Source organism: Cervus canadensis, chromosome 12, assembly GCF_019320065.1.
Source record: "Cervus canadensis isolate Bull #8, Minnesota chromosome 12, ASM1932006v1, whole genome shotgun sequence".
NCBI lineage: Eukaryota > Metazoa > Chordata > Mammalia > Artiodactyla > Cervidae > Cervus > Cervus canadensis.
In genome coordinates this window covers 28,903,036-28,921,619 of record NC_057397.1, presented here as the reverse complement: position 1 = coordinate 28,921,619, position 18,584 = coordinate 28,903,036, and the positions used below count along the sequence as shown (strand labels likewise).

The window sequence follows — 18,584 nt, the reverse complement described above, 5'->3', positions numbered from 1 at the left end:
GGGCAAAAGCATTTAGTTTTTTTATTTTTAAATATGAAGTGGCTGTAGGTTTTTTATAGATAGCCTTTGTCAGATGAGAGAGTGTCCTTCTATTCCTAGTAAAGAATGTTTAGCATAAATGAGTGTTGAATTTTATTACCAACTGAAATATTATATGATTTTTTTATTCTAATATGTTGAATTACATTTATTTTTTTTAACAATAAACCAATTTGAGTCCTGAGATAATATCCATTTAATCATAATGCATTTCCTTTCCATAAATTATTGGATTTGATTTACAATTATTTTCTCACAGATCTTTGTGTCTTTGTTTTTGAGCTATTTGGTCCATGATTTCCTTTTGTAATGTCTTTGTCTGGTTTGGGCATCAGTTGTTTTTCTTAGTAATTTTATTGTGATGTGTCTTGGTGTGGTTTTCTAGTGTTTCTCCTATTTGGGATTCATTGAGCTTCTTTGACATCTGCATTAGTAGTTGTCATCAAATATGGAAAATATTTTAGAAGTATTTTTTTGTTGATCTCTTCTATAGCATTTCTTCTGCTGTTAAGACCAACTGAATTTTTCATTTAGGTGTTGTATTTCTCAGCTATAGGTGATCCATTTTTTTTTTTAAGTTTCCATTTCTTTTTTCATAATGTCCATGTTTTCTTTTAAATAATTGGATATATTCACAGTAACATTTTTAAAGTCCTTATCTACTAATTCCATCATCTTATTCATTTCTGAGTTTGTTTTTATTGATGCCCCCCACCCTGTTTGGGATCACATTTTCTTGTTTATTCCCCTAATTTATAATATCTCACGTACCATCTTTAAAAGAGTGTTGGGTTTTGATCTGGTAAGCAGTCTAGTTACTTGTGGATCAGCCTGATCCTTTTGGGCATATTTTAAGCATTGTTAGTGTGGTTCCAGAACAGTGCTGTCCAGTAGAACTTTTTGCGTTGATGACCTTCATTTACCCTTCTCCGATGAAAGGCCATTTTTTGGGGTCTCTATGGGACACTCCAGGTATCCTGTGAGAGTTCTTCTCCGTGGTTGGTTGGGACCGAAATGTCTCCCAGCTTCCCTGAGTTGTTCTTTCCTTGGTAACTGTTCTTTTCCAAGCCCCATGGGAGCTTGTCCTACACATGTGTAGCTTGGTATTCGGCCACAGGCTCAAGGAGACCCCGTTTCAGACCCCTGGAGCCTGTTATCTTCACAGCTCTGCAAAAGCCCAGTGTTGGACCCTCCCTGAACTCCAGTCCCTGTGTCCTCAACTTTGTGAGCCTTCTTGCTCTGCGTGGTTCCCCTGCTCTGCTTTGGGCTTTGGTAACTGCTTTCAGGAAAGCTGGGCAATTATAGGGTTCACCTTGTTTTTACCCCCATTGTCTCAGGGATCAGTGTCCTGTACTTCTTGTTCTCATACAGAAGACCCAGCTCTCTAGTTGTTTCTGATGGGAGTGCTAGTCCACTGTCAGTTGTCCTGCCATTTATTGAACCATGTTTAATATTCTTAGTTGGCCATGATTTTGCTTGCCTCTGATATGTGTACCTACTGCTTTCTCTATGCTTGGAACTCTTTCCCCTGCGACCTGTATGACACTCCTGACATCACTGAAGGGTCAGATTACGTGTCACTTTCCCCCAGTGGTCTTCTAGCCACTACCAAATCCTGGATGAAGTGTCATATTTGGTCCTCATAGCTTAAGTACTCCTTTTGGTACCCATACTCATCTTACATTTGCCTGTAATTGTAGTTATTTGTTATTGTGGTTGTTTGTAGTCCCCACAAAACTCTCATCCACTTGAAGGCAAGGACCGTGTCCAGTTATGTTGTATCCTTCACGGCCAGCCCTGTGGGAACCTCAGGATCTCTTCTGTGTCCTGTTCTCTCCTTTGCACCACTGTATGTGGAGATGAGGTGGTGTTACTCAGTGCCTCAAGTGTGCTTTTGAAGTGTTTTATGCCTCTACTCTGATCGGTTTGGAGAGGGGAACAATTATTGACAGCTGCCATCCTTATTCAGAAATTTCCTTTTAAAATTTTTGACCAGTCTCTGTAGAGATCAGTAGTTTTCCTTTTTAGTATTTTGAACAGTGTGTGTTTGTTCTATTTATTTTTTTTTGTGTTGCACCTTCATTGCTGCAGGGGCTTTTCCCTAGTTATGGAGAGCAGGGCATATTCTCTAGTTGTAGTGCTCAGATTTCTCTTTGCAGTGGCTTCTTTGGTTGTGGAGCATGGGCTCCGGGGCATGCAGGATTCAGTAGTTGGGCTCGTGGGCTCTAGAGCACAGGCTCAATAGTTGTGACACACAGGCTTAGTTGCTCCACAGCATGTGGGATCTTCCCAGACCAGGGATCGAACTTGTGTCTGCTGCATTGACAGGTAGATTCTTTACCACTGAGCCACCAGGGAAGCCCTCTTCTTTAGTATTTATGTTCCAAATATTTTGATATACACTTACCCACAAATAGCGCTCGACTCAATATTATTTTTAGAGGTGAAATTTTTTTTTCCATACCTGCAAATAGCTCTCATTTTAAAATTATCTTTTGAGATCAATACCGGTAACCACTTAATTGTTCTCATAGCTTTGAGGCAGTCAGTATGGCTAGGTCTGTGGGTTGTGGTAAGGGATGCAGTTGCCATTGAAGAGCCTTTAATAACAGTAGCTTTCTTAGAAAGGCTTCTTTGAAAATGAAGTTGAGTCAGGTGGCACTACTGGTAAAGAACTCACCTGCCAATGCAGGAGACATAAGAGATAAGGGTTCGATCCCTGGGTTGCAAAGATCCCCTGGAGAAGGACATGGCAACTCACTCCAGTGTCTTTCCCTGGAGAATCCTCATGGAGGATAAGCCTGGCAGTCTACAGTCCGTAGGGCAGCAAAGAGTTGTACCCAACTGAAGCGACTGAGGACACATAGTATTGTGGAATCTTAGAATTGGCGAAGACCTTGAAGGTCATTTGTTCTTTTTGCCCGCAGTCTCCTTGACAGAGGCTAGTTTGAGATAGCTTCTTTCAATTTCTATTATTCTGATTGCAGAAAGTTCTTAGAGACTGTAGAAAGTTCTTAGTAATATTGAATCAGTATTTCCACAAACTTCTGCGCATTGGGCCTGCTTCCACCTTTTATGATTTCATAGACTGAAGTTAAATTCTTCAGCTTATTTTATCTCATAGCAGTTTATACCCTGTTTTTATTTCCTTGCCTAAAGCATCTCAGTTTATGCAACTATTCCTTATATATTATCCTAGTGAGTCGGCTGTTCTCATCAAGTGGCCAAAGTATTAGAGCTTCAGCATCAGTCTTCCAGTGAATATTCAGGGTTGATTGCCTTTAGGATTAACTGGTTTGATGTCCTTGCTGTCCAAGGGACTCTCCAGAGTCTTCTCCAGCACCACAGTTTGAAAGCATCAGTTCTTCAGCGCTCAGCTTTCTTTATAGTCCAACTCTCAAATCCATACGTGACTACTGGAAAAACCATAGCTTTTACTGTAAGAACCTTTCTTGGCAAAGTGATGTCTCTGCTTCTTAATACACTAAGTTTGTCATATCCTTATGTGCTTTTAAAAATGTTATGTATGAATGCATCTTCCAGTGTAATACTCAGAACTGAATTCAGTCTTATAAATGTGGCCTGTATTGAGACAAGAGGAACATCCTTGATTTGGATACTATTAATATCTGACTCCTAGAGGAGGGCGTGGCATACCACTCCAGTATTCTTGCCTGGAGAATCCCATGGATGGAGGAGCCTGGCGGGCTATAGTCCATAGAGTCACAAAGAGTCGGACCCAACTAAAGCTACTGAACATAATACCTGACCCTCAGTGCTTCCTAAGGTTGCCTTCACTTACTGCCTCCTCTTAGAGTTGAAATATCCTGACTTGTTTTTTTCAAAGGAAACTGTTTTAAGCTCTGTTTCCACTCTTCTATCTGTGTGCAGTTTATCTTACATAAAAACACACACTCCATTCTCTTCAGGTTATTTTGTATTAAAATGTGGTTTACTCTTTGTTTTATATGCAGATTTGATATACATTAGTCCAATCTGCTTCCTAATAAATAACAAAAAAGTCAGGGGACTTCCCTGGGGGTTCATTGGCTGAGACCCCAAGATCCCAATGCGTGGGACCCAGGTTCGATCCCTATTCAGGAAGCTGGATCCCACATGCTGCAGTGAAGACTGAAGATCCCTCGTGCTGGAGCTAAGACCCAGTGTAGCCAGATGAATATATAGATAAATGAAATTTGAAAAAAGAGAGAGTGATGTACTCACAGCGTGTGTGGAAAAACCATGCCCTTAAAAAAAAAAAAAAAAGAGTCGGATATAGAGTTCTGTTAGGTATCTCTGGAATTCTTCCACTAGTTTCATATCCAGAACTTGAACTCTGGTTAAGTTTGCTCAGTCAGCCAGGAGTCAACCTAACAGTGCTCTGCTTTCTTCTTACGGATGCATCCAGAGACTGTGCAACCTTGCGGAAATTAAGGTGGCCGATGTCTGTGACATGCTCCTGGTCTTTTATACTAGCAACTTAAGTCCAAACTCTACACTTGTAGGAGCCACACCATTGGGTTTTTTTTCCTTCTGGTAATTGTGGCCACTTCTGCTTTTCCATAATTTTTTTTCCAACAAAAGTTCTCACATTTATTACTGAGCCACAGCATTAGTGCAGAAACACTGACACAAAGAGAAAAAACATTTTCCCAATAAAACGTATCCAGCTGTTAGAATAGTAGCAATGTTCTCAGTGTAAGATGCAGCTGACCTTGACTCAGATTCCATCCATGTGCCACGTGTTGTCCGAGGCTTCCTGTGGACCCAGCTTGGTTCTCCTCCAGCGTCTTCTCTTGGAGTTGTACCTGATTTCAGTACCAGTTTTCGTTCGAATCCATTGGGGAATAGGACTATTCTGCTTTTGGTTTTTGGCCAGGAATCAGTTGATCCTGGAAATCTTGTGAGAAAATGTGGTGAGGAGCAGGATTCCCATATTTTTAAAATATTGTGAACGATGGTTCAATAAGCAAATCTCAGTTCTTTTTTAGATGTAGTTTCCTGTACCAGAAGACTTGAATGTTTGTAAACTGTCAGGGTGTTTTTATTACTTCCTTCATACTAGGACTAATCATGTGTTCGTTGCCATTAAATACTGAGATGACAGAAATATAGAAAGCTTAATTCAGAGTGCTAACAAAGGTCTTAACTGATAAAGTCCCATGTTACCATAGTTTTAAAATAATTTTTGTTACTTATCAAGGCTTAATTTTTCACCAGTTTCATAGATCTTGAAATTCATAACATTTGAAAAATAATCAGCTTTGATATGAGGTTTTCAGTAGAAGAAATATCAGTTAAAAAAAAAAGCTCACCCTGATTTATTATTTGTTACTAAAGTTGGCTGGAATACAAAATGACAAGGGCGCAGTGGAAATTGTGACTATCGCATTCACGTCTTTTCTACTATAAATCTGGTTATGGTTTCAACAGACACTACATTCGTATAAAGAACTCTGGGATAGACTATTCCTGTCAACATGATTCCAAAATTATAGACACTGATGTCAATGCAGATGAGGTTGGCCTAATTTGGTCAAGAGAAGGACATGCTGAGTCTCTGTATGGATAGCTAAAGGCTATTGCCAAGATTGACAGGTGTCCTGTGAGTGGCAAAGAGCCCCAGGGGTAAAATTTGTACTTGGATTACTTCTCTAAGACACAGCGATCAAAGTTGTACCTTTTCCTTCCATTGATTGTGCTCTTAAAATAGTGAGATTTGCTTTTAATACCCTGATTGTTCAGATATTTTGTAAGCCCCAGGAAGGTAAAGGATTTTATCCTTTTTTTCCCCTTCTAGTATCAAATTCTGTTATCAAAAGCTTCACTGTATCCTGGGCATGAGTTTTTCTAGTGTAGCCAAGTGACCCTTGTTTGTTAGCCTGTCATGTTTCACTCAGGCTTTGAGGCAGGTGAGAAATGTTAATATAAAAGAATACATTTGTTATTGTTGTAAAAGAGGCAACTATTTCTTTAGGGGAAAATAAATTATATTTGGAGAGATTAATTTTTAAGATAATTTTATGATAAGTAATGTAATATCATAGATGAGTATTAATACAATTTGGTAACAGCTTTTGTTTCTATTTCATCTTACTGAAATTTCTTTATTATTAAGAGAAGCTTTATAATTTGTCAAGATAAATTAGTAGTAAGTATTTCATATCTCAAAAGAAGAAAAAGTTTTAAAGCCGTTAGATTCATGCCATTAAAGAAAGATAAGTATACTAAGAAAAAACTATTGCCTGAGGTTTTTGTGAGATTTGAATGATGTACATGTGTCATCGGCAATGAAGGAGCTATGATTTTAGGCATAAACACAGTAGCTATTTCTGTTGAAATTTTTTTTGACATGTGGGATGCTAGTTTCCTGACCAGGGATGGAACCTGCACCCCTACATTGGAGGCACAGAGCTTTACCCACTGGACCACCAGGGAAGTCCCTGCTGTTTCTATTCAAATAGGAAATTTCCTGACCTGGGAGGATTGTCTTGATTATCTCTGTATTTCAGCGTCAGATATGTAGTGGAAATTGAAGAAGGAGTTGCTGGGGAACCCTTGTAGGGAGCCAGCCTGTTGACTGGTGTGAAAAATTAACCCTGGCCCTCCCAGGACCCAGAAAAGCGTGTCTGGGTGCTGGGCGGGCCCTGCACGTGTTCCCCTCCTGGACCGTGTGGTTTCCGTTAGGCCCAGAATTGGGGTGTAGCTGGAGAGGTTAGGTCATTACCATGGTTGGGCCTTACTGATTTAATCTGGACTTGACTTAGTGTTTCTGAGAGCCTGCTCTGAGCAAGGTCTTCTTGCACAGATGTCGCTTAACTCCTGTGAAGGGAGGCAAGTAAGGTGGTGACTCGCCCAGGTTCACTCAGCCGTTGGCAGCACAGCTGGGAAGCAAACCCAGGCTCTTGACTCCAGACCCAGTAGAGTTTGGAGATGGTGGAATAATCTCAACGGAAGTTCCTTTCAATGAGAGAAGTTTTAGAACTGTCTTTCTTTTTCTCCCCTCCATGTCTCAATTCTGATCTTCATCCTCTTCCCGTGTTCCATCCTTCCCTTTTAGACAAGACGCAAGTACAGATTGTTGACCTCACCGTTAACCTATAAGACATACATCAAAATGTTTAAGTACTGTGTCAAAAATAGCAGTATTGTCTTTGCCTCTGAGAACTCAGCTTTTTGAGCAGCTGATTGGCAGGGCACTGTGAGGATAAGAAGTGTTTCTGGGCTGAGCATGGAGGTAGCAGGCTCATTTGGTGTGTGCCGCCCAGGCCAGCCCAGCAGGTAATGAATGATGACCACCAGCCGTTCTCCTGGGAATGGGGCTGACTCCACTCCGCTGCTCCGTCCTTGTCGTGGGCATCCTTTGAATTTGCTGGCTGGAACCTCACTGCCCGAAGAGGAACCTGAGCCCCTGACAGGCTCATGTCACACCTAGCTCCATGACAGACTAAAAAAGTTGTCTCCGTGTGTGCAAAGATTAGCATCACAGCTTGTTCAGAAGAAAGAAGAGATATGTATAAGGTGTAGTGAGAAATACATGGCCGTGTTTCATGTATAGCTTAAATGTAGAAAAATTTTTTTTGCACCTGTAATTTGAATTTATGCCTTGTTTTAACAGGTTGAGAATTAACTTTTTTTTTTTTTCTTTTTTAATGCTCTCTTTGTCCTGGGGATTGGATAATGAAAACAGCACTGGTATTTGAGCTATTGGGGCTATTTTCAGATATTTTAGAACCATCAGGTGGGTCCCATCACCAGGCAGATGACTTTGTCTCGCTGTGAACCGCGGTCCCTGACGCAGTCCTGCTTTGAGTGTTTCCCAGCCTGTCTAGCCTCTCTCCCCTTCCCTGCCCCAGCCAGAGCTGTGATCCCCTCTGCTGGGGTCTCCTGAGTGCCCACCCAGCCTCATCCCACCGAGCTGCACTTGACCAAAACCTCCGAAGTATCCAGCAGGTTGGGATTCGCTTTTAGGATGAAGTCAAAAGAATCTCCCCTCTGGCCATCCCGTGACCCGCGTTCCAGCCTCGTCTACTCTTCTTCCCGAATCTTCTGCTTGGTTTTGTCATGCATTGTCACATCCACACAGATTGTCTTCCCATCCTCTCTGTGTTCTTGCCCCTTCAGTTCAGCTCGGGGGTATTTCAGGGCCCCTGGGAAGAAGCTCCTCACTTTTAACCAGGTCAGATCCAAGCATCGTTGGCAGTTCCCGCCTCAGCCCCATCACACTTGTTTCCGTTGCAGCGTTGTGCTTGTTTACAGTCTTTGATTCGTGTAGATCCTGATGAAATGGAAAGCTTCAGGAGGGCAGGAGCCAGAGTCTGTTTCCATTTGAATACCCCTGGCATCTCACCAAGGGCCTGGTCCCTGATTGCTGCTTTAGAAGTAACTTGCATGAAAGTGTCATGAAAGGCTTTTCCTTTCATGCTGGCTGCTGTAAGAGATCACAGAGGTGGACAGAAGCCCACTTTGCTGTCACCGCACCCCCCCACTCATAGCTGAAGGAAGAGTGAGTGAGACCTGGAGCTCAAGTATTATCATAGATGCTAGATCGCAGTTAGGGCTTGGAAGTAATGTTCTTATAATTGCTTGAAAACACACAGGTAGGCTGGCCTTTGTCAATCAATCCAGAATGCGTGAATTATAATGTTGTATAGCACAACATTGTCTATGAAAGCCCCTAACATTCGTGAAGTAATCCTAGCTCCAAAGGAAAGAAAAAGTTGAACACATTCAGTACTAAAAGTTGAAAAGATAGAATAAAATGCATTAATATTTTTAAGCGCCAGGACAGTTCTCCCTGTGGAGCTGGTCTTTATGGAAGAAATGAGCACTTTTTTAGTGCTGCCAGACATTTGGGGGAAAGTTATTTGAAAGCAGCGCTGATGTTAAGGTTGTAGACGCGCTTGGGGCCAGCCAGAGACCTCGTTTGCCTCCATTGTGTGGGACTGTTAAGTCGGCTGTCGCGAAGGTTTCTCCTCTCCTCTTCCCCACGCCACTGACTGTCCCACCCCAGCCCTGGGCTGTGGCAGTAACCACGCGCCGGTAGGAAGGCTGGCTGGCAGCGCGTTCTCAGAGTCATGTGACCCTTGTTTGAAGGCAGCTGTGTGAGGTTCAGGGCGGGCATTCCCCTCTCTTCTGCCTCGGGACAGCTGGTTATTGTCAGGTCTGACGAGCCTCCCTTGCTCTTTGCTCGCGGGGCGAGGAGGGAGGTTATGCGGCAGGGCTTTTCCAAGACCCAATGGGAATTACACTGATCTGGTGTCTGGCCTTGGTTCTCATCAAGTGGATCGCCTCTAAGGTAGGCCATCTTTATTTTTAGGATGGTGACATGAATCTTTAGTTTATACATTGGTAGGAATGGACTAGTTAGTGGAGTTCCTTCTCCTTTTGCTTCAGTTTTTGTTCCTCTGATTACAGGAGCTCTGCGGTTTTACCTGTCAGCTGTCATTTTCATGTTATTGTCATGTTGCTATGTGTATTTTCAGTTTTCTCCCATCTATTCCTCCTGAAGGGCTTTTTATGGATCATTTCTTGGTATCGAAGTAGCTTTGCTCAGGATCATGCCTTTAAGGAAGTCTGTTTTCTTTTTTTTTTTCCAAACTAGTTAATGTCATGTCTATTTACTGTGCCAGGGTGATCAAGGTGAAGTTATCCAAAAACTAGAGTGCCACTGGGCTGACAAACGAACTGAAGTCTTCATTGCCATTAAAAATCAAGTTTTTATGCTTAAAGAAGTTCAGCTTCTAAGGTTATGAAATTACTGAACAGTTTAGGCTTTTGGTGTACATATTTTAAACATTCTCTTCTGGAGATACCAAATTTATTTTACTTATAACTTCAAAGTATAATTACTGGAGATTTCTAAGCTATTGTAAACTTTTTAAAAAAACTAAATACCACTTTCTAGCATGTTCTCACTTAAGGTCTTGTTGCTACTGAAACATATGTCTTAGTTACAGCGAAAAAAGTAAGATTATTGTATTATGTATCTGTTGATCTTAAATTTGGATTCCCAAGACCAGGCTTAAGAAGTGCTTGATAGAATGCTAGTCATTTGGCATCTGATTGAGAGTCTAAAGTAGGAAATACTTACGATTATACTATTTAAAATTATTTTGTCTGTACTTGTGTAAAAATGATTATATCTTTAACCCACCATGCAGCTTTTTTCTTCCTTTATTAAGAAAACTGAAAAGTATGAATGTAAACTTAAAATGTTTAGGACCAATACCATATGCTAGTAAGAAACACAAAAACTTCTATAAAGTTAAACGTCTTTTTCAAGCGAGGTTTTAATCACTGATAAGGTAGTGTTTTCACATTTAAGCATACTGTTTTAGGCATAGTTGTGTCTTTCTTGAAGCAGTCCTATTTTCTTACTGAACATGATTGAAGAAATCTCTTAAAGAAAAACAATAGGTTTGAATTTTTTTAATCTTTGTCTTTTGTAAATTAATTAATTTTGTCACACTGACACCAATTTACTCATTGTTTCTAGAGGATTAGCTTGCCAAGTTACTGGATGAAGGTCAAGTTAATAATGGATTAGTTGAATTGTAGTTGTTTTTTTTTTTTTTTTACTTTGTTATAACAATCAAACATTTTTAAAAGTTTTTAAGCAACAGACTGCTGTTATTTTCAATGTGTGACTTTTAGAGGTATATTTATATAGTGAAGAAGAACTGGAGGATAGTGTTCAATGGATGGATGCGGGTCTTGGATAGGCACTCAGATGGGAACGCTTTTCTGGCATATGTAAGAAGAATTGTTGTTTGGTCGCTAAGTTGTGTCCAGCTCTTTGCAACCCCATGGACTTCATGCCAGGCTTCCCTGTCCTTCACCAGCCCCCAGAGTTTGCTCAGATTCATGTCCATTGAGTCAGTGATGCCATCTAACCATCTCATCTCATCGTTTGTCACCCACTTCTGTCCTCAGTCTTTCCCATCATCAGGGTCTTTTCTAATGAGTTGGCTCTTCCCATCAGGTGTAAGATGAAAACACTCTGAAAAAGCTCACTTTACTGCATCAGAGAAGGCTTCCAGAACTTTGGACTTCTTCATCTTTTGTACTGTGTTACCATTTTTTGTAATGTGACCCAGAAGTGTATTCAGTGCTACTGTGTTTAGGCCCTGTGGCAGAGCGTATAATGACGGAGAGTATAAAACCTACCTTTAGAGGTCTTGTTCAGTAAAGAGAGATTTTGTCTGAAAGCACCTGACGTTCGCTGGCACAGAGTAGGAGCGCAGCAAAGAGTTAATGTATCATTACTTACACACACTTTTGCACAATAGGTTACTTTAGTGGAAAAGTTGAACAAGATAAAAACCATAGCACTTAAAATATTTTTCGTGCTTGTGCTCCGTCCCTCAGTTGTGTCCAGCTGTTTGCAACTTCATGAACTGTATGTAGCCCACCAGACTCCTCTGTCCATGGGATTCTCCAGGCAAGAATACTGGAGTGGGTTGCCATTCCTTTCTCCAGGGGATCTTCCCAACTCAGGGATGGAACACACGTCTCCTGCATTGGCAGGCCAGTTCTCAACCACTGAGCCACCTGGGACGTCCGTTTAAAACTCATCATCCTTGGGGATTCACTGGAAGTTCAGTGGTTAGGACTTCTCACTGTCCCTGCTGGGGCCCTGGGTTCAGTCCCTGGTCGGGGAACTAAAGTCCCACAAGCCTTGCAGCATTGCGCCCCGCCCCCCCTAAAAGCACACAACATGTCTGTCTCTAAAAGTTATATCCTAACTGATATCAGAAACAACTTTTACACCTTTTGTCCTCTACCTTGTAAGTCAGATCTTTTGTGGAAGAGCAGTTCACCCTGATTCAAGGTGCGTGTCTTAGTTGGGCACTCTTGTGGCTGTAGATTCTTTGGAACCTTACTGTTTCACTTGCTTGTGCTGCCGTCAGTTTCGGATTAGCTCAGCCGCGCCCGTGTTTTGACCTATACTGGTTCGCTTTACAAGCTGTTCCCAGGATGGCTAAATTAGAAAAGTCACAAGTAGGAGCCTCTCAGTTATTTCCATTCGCTGGTGAGGTGAGCAGGAATGTGGATGATAGCGCACGGTGTTTTATGACTGACAGCGTGACTTGAGATTTTGGTTCAATTTGTTTTACTGTCTTTATTAAAAATAGAATTTTACAACTATATGACTTGTAAAGTGACAATCTTTTTGAAAAGGTATATGTTAAGCCTGTGCTTCAGTCTTGGTGTATAAAGCACATATAATTATTGTTTTTTTAATTGAGCCTTCAGTAAATGTAGGTCTTTTTTATTATTAATTTTTGTTTATTTATTTTGACCGTGCTGTGTGTCATGTGGGGTGGGGTCTTAGTTCCCTGCCCCCCCTCACCAGAGATCAAAGCCATGCCCCCTGCAGTGAAAGCCAGGAGTCTTAACCACTGGATGGCCAGGAAGGTCCCTATGATTATTTTTTAAAATAACACTTAACATGGAAATCAGATTTTTATAATTCATAATTTATAGTGCATTTTTCCAAAAGGAGTTCCTAGATTGCTTAGTGAAACAAATTTAATATTCATTTTAAGCTTCATCTGTGAGGCAAGTAAATGAGTAAATTATCACTCAGAATGTATTCATTGATGGTTCACATTTTTAAGTCCATTCTTAAAAAAATTTCCTTTTGTCTCATTTAGATTTATTTCATAAGAGTTATGTCTTGTGGTTTAGGGTAGAATTTTAAGTATTTACGGACTTTAAGTATTTAAGACTTACTTAAATTAGCAATAAATCAAATTAAATGAATACTTTGCACATCCTTAAGTAATTTGTTAAAATATATTTAAAATTAAGTTCTACCCTTTTTGCCAGTTTTTAAAAATGATTAACCAAGACAGACTCTACAATTCTAATATCTAAACTGGTGCCCCTATAAATAAGTCTAAAGTGAATACCTTAAAATAAGTTCAGTATGTCATAGTTATAATCTAGATTATGTTCATTAGCCAGTTTTTCTGAAGAAGGAAATAGCAACCCACTCCAGTATGCGTGCCTGGGAAATCCCCTAGACAGAGGAGCCTGGTGGCCTACAGTCCATGGGGACACACAAGAGTTGGACACGACTTGGCCACAAACAAGTCAGTCTTTCACTTACACTGTTTTAACAGCTGGTATTAGTCTTTCTCAGTCCTTAAAGTGATGAGATTTTACCTCTCCAATTAGTGCCTCTTTTAGTAAATACCCTTCCCTACACTTTAAAAAAAAAAAAAGGCAACCGGTTTCCTGAAGAGGACTGTTAGAGATAACAGGTTACAATTTGTTTTAACAAGCTGTTTACTCAAGTTTTATTGGATATGAGTTGGTTGATAGGTACTGACCATGACAGGCTGTTACACAATCATACCTGTGGTTTCGTGAATCTGATTTGGCCGGTAGGAATACTTATTTCCACCTTTGTGCTCTTCATACTACTAGATTTTCCTCTCTTATGGTGGTATTTAGGGGAGGCTTGAAATCTAATGAGCCAAATATCTTGGGGTGGGATGTGAACAGCAGGTGTGAGTTGTACCTTTTAATACCAGTGATTACAGTGACTGCTCCCGAATAAGTAGTTTATGATGAGACACTGCAGGAGGCTTAGGGTCTTCTGTTGGTGGAAGATGCTTTAACTTTATTAAGCATGATGCTGCCAGGGATGTGTTCTGTATGATTTAGTCCCTTAGAATCTGAGATCATCCACCTCTTTGTAGGTTTCTTTGTAGTAGATTCCTATTGTATTTTTTATTTGATTTATTCTGTGAATATATGATAACTATGTGTGAACATGCTTAGTCATATCCTACTCTTTGAGACCCCATGAACTGTAGCCTACCAGGCTCCTTTGTCCAGGGGATTTCCCAGGCAAAAATACTGGAGTTGGGTTGCCATTCCCTTCTCTAGGAGGTCGGAGGTCTTCCCAACCAGGGATCAAACCCAGATCTCCTGCATTGGCAGGTGAATTCTTTACCACCGAGTCACCTGAGAAGCCCACATGCTACAAAATTCAAAAGGTATTCATTGGTAATTTCTCCTCTTACCTTTGTGTTCTTCAGCTTCCTTGGAGGCAGCCAGTGTCAAAAATTAGAATTTTATTTTTGCTTGTAACTTGTGTTCCTTTTATATTTCATGAACTGTTGGAGGTTTTTGCTTGTTTATTTACATCTTCATTAAATCATACATGACTTTAATTGATGTTTTTCTCTTAAATAGTAGGCTTTGCAGGTGGCGCTAGTGGTAAGGAACCCACCTGCCAATGTACGAGTTGTAAGAGATGCTGGTTTGATCCCTGGGTTGGGAACATCCCCTGGAGAAGGGCATGGCAACCCACTCCAGTATTGCCTGGAAAATTCCATGAACAGAGGAATCTGGCAGGCTACAGTCCATGGGGTGGAGAAAAGTCGGACACAGCTGAAGCGACTAAGCACGCATGCAAAACAATGATTTGGGGAGCTGTTTCCTTGGTGGATCAGATGATAAAGAATCTGCCTGCAATGCAGGAGACCTGGGTTCTATACGTGGGTCGAGAAGATCCCCTGCAGTAGGGATGACAATCCCACTGCACTATTCTTGCCTGGAGAATCCCATGGACAGAGGAGTCCGGTGTGTCTGTGGGGTTGCAAGAAGTCGGACACCACTGAGCGACTAATACTTTGCATACTAAATCCAAATGAGGATTTTAAATGCAATAAAATTTCTTTATAATAATAGTAAAAAGCATGGTTATTTTTCCTTGAGATTTTTAGGTGTATGTTAAAGAACTGTAAATTTCATGCCAGAGTTTTGTGAAGACAGAATATCATTAATCTAATATGTAAAAATACCATCTCATTTCCTTAACGTGTATTTCTTTCATTAATGAAGTCAAGCATCTTTTCTTGTGTTTATTTATTATTTCTCTTCCTTGAGTAGTATATTTATGTCCTACCTGTTTTATGCATTGTTATTCATTATTTGCTAACTGATTTGTGAGACTTTTTTTTTTTTAGATTAGCAGGGAAAAATTACCCCTTTGTCATCTGTTCAACTTAATTTTCGTGGTTTGGGGTTTGTCTTTTGCCTGTTCATGGTATTTTTTGCCATGCATAATTTAACTTTTTGTGGCTAAATTGATTTGTTTTTCATGACTTCTCGATTTTATAGGACAATTAGGTCTTTCCTATTTAAGATTTAGTGTCATTATTTAAATTAAAAATTTTTTTATTGAAGTATAATTGATTTACGGTGTTGTGTTTCAGATGTACAGCAAGGTGATTCATTATAGGTCTTTGTTGTTTAAAATTTTTAAAAATACAGTCGTGTTTTCCTCTAATACCTTCATGCTTTTTTTTTTACATTAAAACTTTTGTTCCATGTGTAATTTATTTTGGAGTAGATAGAAAGGTAATAATGCAGCTTTATGTTTTTCCAAATAGCAAGTTAAATAATTAATATTTTCCCCACAGATTTTTAAATCCTTTAGCATAAATAAAATTACTATATATTATTGGATTTGATTCTAGATTCTGTATTAAGAATTTGCTTGCCCGTTTATTCAGCTACTATTATTGATTTCTTTCAGTGTGCTAGGCACTGTTCTAAATGTTGGGATTTATTCTAAATCTGGGGATACAGCATTGAACAAAGTCCCTGCCCCTGCAGAGATTAGAGTCTGGTAGGAGGCTTTGTTAATTTTATCTTCTAGATGTTTAATTTGTCTTCATCTCAGTTGTTATTTGTCAATTTGCCCATCAAATGTATTCATCAACTTAATCTGTAAAAAATTATTCACTAACTTATTTACAATAAATGCACGCAATCATCGATTTACCAGGTATTTATTTAGCATCTGCTAAATAATAGTAGTTTTAGAGGCCAAAGATACAGCGGCGAATAAGTCAGACAGGGTTCCAGCTCTTGTGGCGCCTTTGTTCTGGAACAAGTAAACGAGAATAGGTCGGCCAAGTGCTGGGTGGCAGGTGAAGGTTAGGGGGAGCCCTGCCTTCAGGCGGAGTGAGGGCATCTCTCAGGTGACCTTAGGTTTGGTAGCCTGGGGATGGCTCTCTGAAGAGACGACGTTTCGTCTGGAACCTGAGAGAGAGGAAGGAGACGGTCTGCCGCGGTCCTGCGCAGAACAGCGGGTCTCACGGCTCTGTGTTTGGCGTGGTTGAGGGGACGCAGGGAGGCCAGGGGGGCTGGGTCTCCCTGGTGAAGAGACAGTTGCGGTAGAACCGAGGGGTGGGCAGGTGGTGGAGAGCTTGGTCTGTGGACTCCATTCCAGGTATACGGGGGCCATTGGAGGACTTCGAGCAGTAGCTGGAAGCAAGGTCACTCTAGCTTCTTGTGTGTGAAGGGCCTGGGGGGTCAGGGATGTAGCAGGAAAGCCGGGCAGCAGCCCACCAAGGAGCCCAGGTGATAGATGCTGTTGTCTGAGACAGAACAAGGAAAGGAGATTGAGGAGGGAGACGGCTGTGGAAGTGGAGTTGGCAGAACTTGCTGAGGGTGTTTCAGCTCTTACAAAGGATTTTTTTTTTTTCCTTTTTGTAATTGTATTTAAAATATTTGCAATACTGGCTATTTTTATAATGACTTTATTGATGTATAATTCATATGCCATACAGTTCACCCATTTAAAGTATATAATCCCCAATTCCATGATTTTCAGTGTATTCACAGAGTTGTTCAGTCATTACTGTGGTTACTTTAAGAACATTCTCATCATTGCAGATTGAAGCTCTGTACCCATTAGCATTCACTTCCATTTCCCACCACCGCTCCCAATTCTTGGCAGCCACCAGTCTATTTCTAATTCTGTGGATTTGCCTATTTGGGATATTTCACATAAATGGAACCATAGGCTTCGTGGTGCCTCGTGATAGCTCCTTTCATTCGACATTGTTTTCAAGGTTCAACCATGATGTAGCATGCATCAGTACTTCAGTCATTTCTGCGACTGAGTAACACTGAATGAGATATTGTATGGCTGTACCACAGTGTGTTTATACGTTCATTAGTTGGTGGATATTTGGATTGTTTCCACTCGGGGGCTGTTAGGAATAATGTTGCTTTTTATATCTGTTCAGTTTTAATCTCAAAATGTATTTTTAAATCTGTGCTCTTTCAATGGCACTCCATGTTTTTGGTGTAATAGATGCAGCGTCTTCTCACATTTCTTTGAGTATGCTCATTAACGTTTTTAATTCTCTTATGTCTTGCTAGCTTCTGGGCCATTTGGTTTTTCATTTTGTTTCATTGATTTCTAGCTGGAGGGTTTGTGCACATGTCTGATGATTCTCATTGTCTTAGTCATTCATGTTTAATTGAAGAGAATAGTGAGGTCGTTGAACCGTGTCTCTGTCAGTTCTGGCTACCTCTGCTCTGTCCTCAGGTGAGCTTGTATGATCTCTGACATTAAATTTGCATCTGCCTATCCACTTTGATGGAAATGCTTAATCACATTGTACTATAATTTGTCTGCGTCACAACTATAGATTTCAAAATCAAATGCCGTATTTTTTTAATGGAAAACTAAAGTAGAACATGTATTTCAGTTCAGTTCAGTCACTTAGTCGTTTTTGCCACCCCATGGACTGCAGCACACCAGGCCTCCCTGTCCATCGCCAACTCCTGGAGTTTACCCAAACTCATGTCCATTGAGTCGGTGATGCCATCCAGCCATCTCATCTTCTGTTGTTCCCTTCTCCTCCCACCTTCAATCTTTCCCAGCATCAGGGTCTTTTCAAAAGAGTCAGTTCTTTGCATCAGGTAGCCAAAGTATTGGAGTTTCAGCTTCAGCATCGGTCCTTCCAGTGAATATTCAGGACTGACTTCCTTTAGGATGGACTGGTTGGATCTCCTTGCAGTCCAAGGGACCCTCAAGAGTCTTCTCCAAAACCACAGTTCAAAAGCATCAATTCTTCAGTGTTCAGCTTTCTTTATAGTCCAACTCTCACATCCATACATGACTACTGGAAAAACCATAGCTTTGACTAGATGGACCTTTGTTGGCAAAGTAATGTCTCTGCTTTTTAATATGCTGTCTAGGTTAGTCATAACTTTTCTTCCAAGGAGCAAGTGTCTTTTAATTTGATGGCTGCAGTCACCATCTGCAGTGAATTTGGAGCCCCCCAAAAATAAAGTCTGTCACTGTTTCTGCTGTCTCCCCATCTATTTGCCAAGAAGTGATGGGACCAGATGCCATGATCTTAGTTTTCTGAATGTTGAGTTTTAAGCCAGCTTTTTCACTCTCCTCTTTCACTTTCATCAAGAGGCTCTTTAGTTCTTTTTCGCTTTCTGCCATAAGGGTGGTGTCATCTGCATGTATGAGGTTATTGATATTTCTCCTGGCAATCTTGATTTTAACTTGTGCTTTATCCACCCCAGTGTTTCTCACGATGTACTCTGCATATAAGTTAAATAAGCAGGGTGACAATATACAGCCTTGACGTACTCCTTTCCTTCTTTGGAACCAGTCTGTTGTTTCATGTCCAGTTCTAACTGTTGCTTCCTGACCTGCATACAAATATCTCAAGAGGCAGGTCAGGTGGTCTGGTATTCCCATCTCTTTC

The 18,584-nt window shown here is 40.7% G+C and overlaps 1 protein-coding gene across 5 annotated transcripts in view; it reads left to right on the top strand.

Annotated features, from left to right (window-relative positions):
- PDE7A (phosphodiesterase 7A) overlaps positions 1–18,584 on the top strand; it is a 103,564-nt gene that overhangs the window by 40,870 nt on the left and 44,110 nt on the right. Inside the window, exon 1 of one of the 5 annotated variants that reach the window (XM_043483053.1) lies at positions 9,132–9,337. The exons of the other annotated variants lie outside the window; for them this stretch is intronic. Within the exon in view, the coding sequence (XP_043338988.1) occupies positions 9,278–9,337 (60 nt within the window). The 5' untranslated portion in view covers positions 9,132–9,277. Of the gene's footprint in view, positions 1–9,131; positions 9,338–18,584 lie in introns of those variants that run through there. 5 annotated transcript variants of the gene reach the window in all.